At 49.7% G+C, this 9436-nt stretch overlaps 1 protein-coding gene across 2 annotated transcripts; it reads left to right on the top strand.

The window, feature by feature from the left end:
• Positions 1–986: 986 nt before the first annotated feature.
• Positions 987–9404, top strand: LOC120900200 (chitin deacetylase 1). 2 transcript variants are annotated; one of them, XM_040306888.1, is made up of 5 exons: positions 987–1298; positions 3823–3958; positions 4428–4558; positions 7250–7399; positions 7495–9404. In XM_040306888.1, the coding sequence occupies exons 1-5, from the start codon at positions 1247–1249 to the stop codon at positions 8646–8648; spliced, it is 1623 nt and encodes a 540-aa protein (XP_040162822.1). In that variant the 5' UTR covers positions 987–1246; the 3' UTR covers positions 8649–9404. The 2 variants fall into 2 exon arrangements, with proteins under 2 accessions (XP_040162822.1, XP_040162823.1); XM_040306889.1 differs by lacking the exon at positions 4428–4558 and adding an exon at positions 5111–5223.
• Positions 9405–9436: the final 32 nt, after the last annotated feature.

Consider the following 9436-nt stretch of genomic DNA (forward strand, 5'->3'; position numbering starts at 1 on the left):
CGGCTGTCCCGAGCTCTGAAACCCGGACAACCTTTGGCTCTCGCATGCCCCTTCTTTGTATGTTGCGTTTGCTAAATTCAGTTGACGATCTCTACGGGCATAGAATGACGATAGCGGAGCTAACTTCAAGTTTGAGTGTGCAAAATGTGTTCAATCATAACGATATGTTTGTTATCTATTGCATACTGTGAACGTGATTTGACTCGAGAGCCCTTTGTAGTCAAACTAATAATAAACACTAAACTAAACGAAGCCCGGGCGTCGTATCTAAAACCGCAGAATGATCGGTATGTATATATGAGTCTATGACAACGCAACACAGTTAATGTGAGAAATGAAAAATTTACAAACCATTAAAAAAGCATAAAAACAGTACCATCCCATCTAGAACAAACTGAAACTTGCAGAACGTACTTTTAAATTACACAATATTCCTAAACTTTGTCAAGAAAAACTAGCATGAGCCAATGCAATCGAAAGAATTTCAAAAAGGAAAAAACAATAGCACCACCAAAATCTGCTTGTGGCTTGTCCAACGTCACCACTCACCCCGGGTCACTCAAAGCTCACGCGAGAGCGCAGTTTGAAAGCTGCGTGCTCTCGTGGGCAACAATCGTACCATGATCCCTTCCACCCGACGCTGTGTGTGTGTGTGTCTGTCTGCACAACACACACACACACAACCACTCGGCACATGGAAGTGGAAATGCTTTACACCCTCACCGTAGCTAAATCGCTCACACCGTGCAGCCCCCACCAACGAAACCCCGTACCACGGTGAGTGTCCTGGTGAGTGGTGTTTCGAGAGCCGGGCCGCCTTTTTTTTGGTCTCCGCTGCAGTGGTGTGAGGTGCGGTGTGGCCAAATCCCTTCCTCTCCCAACCCCCTCCCCCCCCCCCCCCGGCACCGATCGTTCCGGGCGGACGGGGTTCGTTTGCCCGGTGAGCGAAAATGGCCCCACTATATAAGTAGTGGCCGGTGCGGGAAAGGACGGTTTTAGTGCGCGCGCCCTGTCCACGAACCGACGTGTGTGCGCTAGAGTTACGTGCAACGTAGCGGCACCCCTGTGCAGCTGCTCAACAGACGAAGAAGAAGAAGAAGAAGAAGTAAAAGAAACCGGCCACACCCTCAGGCCTTTGGACAGCACCCCCCAGCCAAATTCGAGTGGTGCGTTCTGCTCTACCCGCGTTCCGCGTGTGCCCGGTGTGTTTGCAAACCCCGTGGCGGCCCAAAACCAGTGTGTTAAAATGGCCAAAGTGATCAAACTGTTCGGTTTGCTGTGTTTAGTGGTGACGATCGGTAAGCAAAACACATTCCCGCCCCGCAACAGAAAAAGGGCGTTTAGTACAGGATTCTGAGGTTCTTCAGAAGCAGAGTTCGAACGAGCGTTAAAAGTTCAAGCATGTTGTCAACCCGGAACCGGAACACGGTGAATTGGTACAGAACAGACAGAACGGTCGGCAAAACAAGTCGCAATTCGGGGGGGAGAAGGGTTCCGCGCCAGTCGGGCGTATCAATTCAAACACTGCAAGCTTCCTGAGTGGTTTTGTGAGCATTTGCGCAAAAGTTCAACAGCGCGCGCGCGTGTGTGTGTCTGTGTGTGTGTGTGTGTGTTTGTCTCTTCTTTTTTTGACGATTTTGACGAATCCTTAACCTTCCCAAAAGATGCACTCAGGCGAAGCACTTCCTAACAGCACTTCCAAAGTACCGGGTGACGATCGAATTGCAGCACCTAGAAGTAAGCCCAGACGACTTTACCCGTAGGGGGTTGGGCTCTGTTGCGCTTTTTTTCTTTTCTTTTTGCGTCATACCTTTACGGGTACTTGGAGGCCAATTTACTTCACCGCCCTGAAGCATTCCCTTTCCTTTTTGTTTCTGTAACCATAATCGGCACCGTTGCGCGTACCGCGTTTGCGGCGTTGCGTGGTTTGCACGAAGAGCGCGTGCATGAAGAGCAGGGCATCCAGTGCATACTGCAGCTGCCACCGCTTTCGGGTGTGCAATTTGCAAAAGCGGATGAGAGAAGGGGGAGAGAGAGAGAGGGAGGGAAAGAACCGGCACAAAACCCGAAGCCGAATGAGCCATCATATTGTCCACTGTCCCGCATCGCACCCTCCTTTTCCCTTCTAGCGCCCAGCAGGCAAACCGGCCCCGCAAAACCGGCACTGGGGATGGAGGAAGAACTGGTGCTTCTCTCGATCTTTCGCTCTCTTTGTATCTCTCTACTTTTTCTCTCTGTCTCTCTCTCTGTCTGTCTCTCTCTCTCTGTATCTCTCTTTCTCTCTTTACTGTCTCTCTCTCTTTCTCTATCTGTCTCTCTTTGTCTCTCTCTCTTTCTCTCTCTTTCTCTCTCTCTCTCTCTCATTCTCTCTCTCTCTCTCTTTCTCTCTGTCCCTCTCTCTCTCTTTCTCTGTTTAGTTATCTCTCTTCTTCTCTCTCTCTCTATCTTCTTATGTCTCTCCTTCTCTCTCTCTCTCCCTCTCTCTCTCTCTCTCTTTCATTCATCCACGTCGTTTTTCGTTCGCTATTGCTTCTTCGCGAAACACACCATGCGAAGAAATCAATCTTCAATCGCAAATCAGGACTGGCAAGCGACACGCATTTACATAATACCCCCTCCCACCCCTCCCATTGCTCCTTTCCCCCAGCCTCACTTGTTTCTCTACCCTCTAGCACATTAAGTGGGTTGGCAAGATTATCAACAAAATGGATGCTGTTGCGTAACGGCATGTTTGCTGGGAGCTCGAGATGGAGGTCCGACGATACCAAAGAATCTGGTCGGCCGGCACCAAACCGATGCCCCGATCGGAGTCGGGGCGGGCCGCGAATGCTCGCTAACGGTGATTCTAATCTTGAACGGCCTTTGAAGCGAAGCTAATAAAAGTTCACCGGTCCAGCAGCAGGTTCTTTTGACCTTGACCTTGAACGGTCCACTGGTATTAGGTGGACTGCCAAACTGCACGCGGTGGCGCGTGCCAGCACACAACGGGAGCATGGGGAATTTTGATTAATGATGTAGCTTCGCCGGTCGCCGGTAACGATGCCAGAGGTTGCGATGATGCTTAGGCATTGATGCGTTAGAATTAAAGAGAGAGAGAGAGAGGGAAAAAACCCCTCTAGAATTGTGTCAGTCGACTTACCGGTCGATGAAGGCCCACGGGTAGAATCGAGATCGAGATCGTACCTTGACATGTCCTGTGACACCGTGACCCAGCAAACAGGCCGTCTTCGAGGAGCTAGAACAGAACGCACCGATAAACATCTCGTACCCCAATCCGCCATCTTTCAATAGCTACTCACCCCACACGTGATTAGCACGCTGCACAGTGTTACGCACGTCACTGTTTTACAACCAACAGCCCACGACGCCACGCTCAAAGTAATAAATTTCACTTTCATCGAAAACCCGTCCGAGCGATGTGATAATGCGACGAAGCGACGACGCACCAGCGCCATCTTGGATTGTGGGGTGCCGGTTGTCATCATGGCAGCAACTTTCACACGCGCTCTCCTCGCTCTCGACATCACACAGCCAACTCGAAAAACGGCGCGTTACGAAACAGATTGCCATGCCTTTACAAGCAAGCGCTTGAGTTGTGTATGTTTGTGGGGCTGTGTGTGGCTGTGTCATTTTATGGCGATTGCCTAACCAACAAATCAGCCCCACAGCATCGGTGAGCGCTCTGCAGCGACCATGTTTGTTCCGTTCGAACTGTTTGTTTTTTGCCTTGCCTTTCTCTTTGATTGTACCTGGTGTTCGTTTCGTTTTTGTTTAACACTTTCAATGTTTTCTTCTTTTTCTTCCTCTTTTTCCACACTATAGCGGCCGAAGTTCGCGTCAAGCGTCAGGATGAGGACCTCGATCCGGACTCGATCAACGTGGAGGAACTGTGCAAGGACCGGCCGGGCGATGAGTACTTCCGCCTGAGCACGGACGGTGACTGCCGGGAGGTGGTGAGGTAAGTGGATTCGGTCCAGCAAAGGGAACACAATCCCCCCCCCCCCACGTCTGTCCGGAAATGTGACAAATCGCGCGCACAATCTCCCCTTGTACGTCTGTTTCCGTTTCGCGTTTTTCGCAGCAAGCAACGAACCGCACTTTGCACAAATGCGCCATTTTTGGTCGCAATTATCCGTGTTTTCCGTCTCTTGCCTCAAGAGCTGTCAAGAGCAATTAGCGTCTTTGGCTGTCGCTTTCCCGTACGCGTATGATCGCTTGCACTTCCTGCTGCTCCCTCGAAACCAGCAAGCGACGAACCGGTGGCCCTTTCTTCCGGTTGCGCTTTGTACTTTTTGTGCGCATTTTCCTTCAAAACCTTCCCCCCCCCCCTCTTTTCCGGTATACTGATTCGCTTATTCCTGTTGTGCTTTTCACTTTGAAAACAAAAAAAAAAAAAAAAAACAATCGCCAATTTCGACGAAGAATAGGTGCGACGATGCGGGTGAAAACGGCATCACGCGGCTCGCCAAAGTGCGCTGCCCGACCGGGCTGTACTTTGACGTGCTGCGCCAAACGTGCGATTGGAAGACGAACGTGAAATCGTGCGACCTGCTAGGAAGTAAGTCCCCGGGACACGGACACACCCCCAATCGAACCCCCTTCATCGGTTGCGGTGGGCGAAGGGGAGGTTGTGCATGCAAAAAAACAAACAAACTTCCTCCTCTTCACTCGCCCCACACCTGAAAGGGGTCGGTGTCCGGGCCCGGCTTTTTTCTTTTCTGTGTTTATCTAACTGTGTTCTTTCTTTCTCTCTTTATCTTTCTTTCAATTTGAATCCTCTTCCACTTCTCCCCCCCCCCCCCGCCATCTTTCTGTTGCTCCATGCTGCACGAATGTAACGTCCCCCTTCCCATGCCCTGCCCATTCTCGTTGTGTGTTTTGCTTTCCAAAACCCGCTCCCCCTTCTTCAACCTTTTCCCGCTCATCAAACTACATCCGACGGACAACACCTCCCAATGGCGCCAACGTGCAATGCAATGCAATCCCTCCCTTTCTTCCCCGTGTGTGTGTGTGTGTCAATAACCGAATGCATCACTCGACCCCTCCCCCCCCGCCTCTTCCCTCATCCCTCGTCAACTGCAACATGCATGCGCGGGCCGCGTCACAAAAGGTGTACACGGTCTGGACTGAAGCAAATCACTTGCCCGTCCGGATTGGCGTTCGACATTGAGAAACAGACTTGCGACTGGAAGGCAAAGGTTACCACGTGTGACAAGAAAGAGAGTAAGTGTGTGCCCGCACTCGCATTGTGTGCGCTTTCCTTTGGTTTTTTCGTTGCTTTCACGGGCCTTAACAATGTACAGCGCTGTACAGGTGGGCTAAAGGGAAGCTAAGGCCACGCACACGCTCAACAGCTTAAGTTTGGAAATAGCTTTCCTGTACATAGAGAAGGAGAGAGAGAGCGAGAGAAGCGAGAGAAAGCGAGCGAGTTTGTGGGCGTCCCGCAGTCCCGCAGGCGCGCTTGGAGTTAGTTTACACGGTTACACCCCAGGTAGAAGGTTGAAAGGCAGTGTAGACACCGGCAATGCACACGTGGTACAGGTTACGGTTCTCAACAACTTGGTTCCTTGATTTCAGGCACCGCCCAGTTACACTCAGAGCAGTTAGCTCCCCTGCGCCATCATTTCAATGGCACGGAGGAGTTCGTAGTCGCACTCAAGTCACAAGTCGCCTAAGCTACAGACAACAGGACACATAATACACATGAACAACACTACTAACAAATCATTGAGTTGGTTAAAAATTTGCTCCAAAAAAACAAATAACGGTGATTGGATACATTTGGCATTGAACTATTTCAGCATTAAAAACCTTCACACAGCACAACAACAAAAAACCCCTGAAAGTATACTCTTCCGCATTGCAAACAGTTCGCAGGTTTATGGTGCGGAGTTTCGAGCCCGTTTTATGGCACGGTGCCATAATTTTACACTTTCGTCGCTTACGCTATCCAAATCGTATTAATTTTGTTACCTGTTTATTTTAAAACTGGGTTTAAATTAAAATTTAAACTCATTTCATAGAAATTGGCAGTTAGAATCTGCACAGAATGATGCAAATTTCCCTATTAATTATTTTTGTTTTAATTTCCGTCTAATTAACGTCCAATAAGGTCCGTTATGCCTTGGCAATTCAAACCCCGTTTTTACAGGGTTTTCCAAGTCACTTTCCAATGTGCACATAATTATTCACCGCATCCAAGATGTTTTTCAACAGCTTTCAAATGATGTATTTGCTTCAACATGAAATGTCAGTTCTTACACATGATTTTCAACACACCACCACAAAGAACTGTCAAACTCAATCAAACTTGAGTCGTGTTGAAAATCATGCTGAAGAAATTAAAAATTATTATGATGAAAATGAAGTATCAGATTGATGTGGATTAACATGCTGCACGCGGCGAATAACAATGTTTACATTCGAAATTGACATGGAAAGCCCTGTAATAGATAACTATTCTACAATATATTGTTGTTGATTTTTTCATTTTTCTTTGATTTTTTCTACTATCGTATAAAAAGTTCGATTCATTCGTCCGATCAACTCATATTCCTCTTGTTCCTGAATTTACCCCTTTTCCTTAGCTATTTTCTTATTAACGTAAAGAAGTCCATTTCATTCATTTTTCACAAACCATTTACGTTGCTTAACAACATAAAGACTCATGAGACCAGAGCGACTAGTCTAGCAAAAACGAGTCAGTTAGCAGCAGCGACAAGAAGGCATTAGTTACACTTAAAAAAAATGTTGATAAGCACAGCTCACCGTTGCCACAAACAGAAAACAATTTCACAATGGCTTGTAAAACCATTACAAGCGCTCCGAAACACGCACACCTCAACACACAATGCATTACAATGTTGCGTTGTGGGTGGGTGTGAACACAATTGTAAATACAGTAAGCGCACAAACGCACACGACACAGTTAAGCACAACAGTAAGATACGACACACCTTAGCGTCTGATCACTTCATCTCACGATCATACCCCGATCACACTCTTCAATTTTCACACCACCTTGTCTAATGCCTCTCTCTCTCTTTCTTTCACTTGTACACTATTACACTAACAACAAACATTCTTCAGAGCTTTTTGTTTTCTCTCTCACACTAAAACACTTACTAAGTGATGGTAGTTTTGTTCACTAACTTATTACTGGTACTGGTACTGGAGGGAAAAAGAAGCATTTTCGGGCTCGTTCTGCAGTTTTGTTCTACAATGTTTGCTACTCTTTCCCCCCATTCAGAGCCACGCAAGGTTCTGCCGATCCTGAAGACGGACGAGCCGATCTGCCCGGAGGGCAAGCTGTCCTGCGGCAACGGCGAGTGCATCGACAAGGAGCTGTTCTGTAACGGCAAACCCGACTGCAAGGACGAGTCGGACGAGAATGCGTGTAGTAAGTGGTCGTTCCGGTTCGCCTCCGGGTAGAATCTTTAGCACTCTCTTTAGGCTTACATTGAAACGTTTTAATTTCCCTCCCCGCTCAATCAGCCGTTGAACTTGACCCGAACCGTGCGCCCGACTGTGACACGACGCAGTGCGTGCTGCCGGACTGTTTCTGCTCCGCCGACGGCACGCGCATCCCCGGCAACATCGAGCCGCAGCAGGTGCCGCAGATGATCACGATCACCTTCAACGGGGCGGTCAACGTCGACAACATCGATCTGTACGAGGACATCTTCAACGGGCAGCGCCAGAACCCGAACGGTTGCCAGATCCGGGGCACGTACTTCGTGTCGCACAAGTACACCAACTACTCGGCGGTGCAGGATCTGCACCGCAAGGGCCACGAGATCTCCGTGTTCTCGCTCACGCACAAGGACGATCCGACCTACTGGACGCAGGGCACGTACGACGACTGGCTGGCGGAGATGGCCGGCGCCCGCCTGATCGTGGAGCGGTTCGCCAACATTACCGACGGTTCGATTATCGGCGTGCGGGCGCCGTACCTGCGCGTCGGCGGCAACAAGCAGTTCGAGATGATGGCCGACCAGTTCTTCGTGTACGATGCGTCCATCACGGCGTCGCTCGGCCGCGTACCGATCTGGCCGTACACGCTGTACTTCCGCATGCCGCACAAGTGCAACGGCAACGCGCACAACTGCCCGTCCCGCTCGCACCCGGTCTGGGAGATGGTGATGAACGAGCTGGACCGGCGCGACGATCCGACGTTCGACGAGTCGCTGCCCGGTTGCCACATGGTCGACTCCTGCTCGAACATCCAGTCCGGCGAGCAGTTCGGACGTCTGCTGCGCCACAACTTCAACCGCCACTACAACACGAACCGGGCGCCGCTCGGTCTGCACTTCCACGCCTCCTGGCTCAAGTCGAAGAAGGAGTACCGCGAGGAGCTGATCAAGTTCATCGAGGAGATGCTCGGCCGCAACGATGTGTTCTTCGTCACCATGCTGCAGGTCATCCAGTGGATGCAGAACCCGACCGAGCTGAACGCGCTGCGCGACTTCCAGGAGTGGAAGGAGAAGTGCGACGTGAAGGGGCAGCCGTACTGCTCGCTCCCGAATGCCTGCCCGCTCACCACCCGCGAGCTGCCGGGCGAGACGCTGCGTCTGTTCACCTGCATGGAGTGCCCGAACAACTACCCGTGGATCCTCGATCCGACCGGTGACGGTTTCTCCAAGAAGTAGGCGGCCTTTTCCACTCCTGCAAAGAAGTGTGGCCGGTGTACTTTTTTCTCACCCTCCTCCACCCTCCGCATTACGAGGGGGGGGGGAATCTACTCTGTTGTAAATAATGAATCGCGGTTTTCAACCAACACACGTTTCCCTTGCGCGGGTCGTTTCTCGGCGGTGTGACTTTTTCGACCACTGCTTTTGACTGCAACTGCTTTCTCGCACTTTCCACGGGCGAAACCTCCCCCGTGTCGTTCTGTTCACACCCCCTGTTTTTGTACGTTTTCTTCTATCCATCCTTGAAACACACATCGTGATATTTTAGTTTGTTCTCGCCCTTCATCGTCTGGCGTACCTGGAGAGAGTAGGGGAGACGAACGCCCACACACACACACACAGGATGGTGGCGGACGGGCGGTCGTGCTCGCTTCCCATCGACCATCTTCATCCTTTCTTTCTTCCCTAAAACGGAGAGAAAGAATGGTTAAAAAAACATGTTGTAATTGAGTGTGTGAGTGTGTGTGTGTGCTCCCTCGAAGGGCACAAACACACACACACAAAGCGCAGAAGAGAAAGAGTAAAAAGCGTAATTTGTACGGTACTGTTTTATAATAAAATATTAAAACAACACAAAAAAGGCAATTCTTTGCACGACCTGCGAGAGTGTGAGTTAACAGCGCGTTAAAGCTCTCCCAGTGTCGGAAAGGGAATTATATATTTAAAAATGTTCGAAAAAAAACAATAAAAAATGATACTAAATACAAAAAAAAACCATTGCGTGTACCTTCTTTCTTTTTTTTGTG

The sequence above is a fragment of the Anopheles arabiensis genome, chromosome 3 (assembly GCF_016920715.1).
Source record: "Anopheles arabiensis isolate DONGOLA chromosome 3, AaraD3, whole genome shotgun sequence".
NCBI classification, from domain to species: Eukaryota; Metazoa; Arthropoda; class Insecta; order Diptera; family Culicidae; genus Anopheles; species Anopheles arabiensis.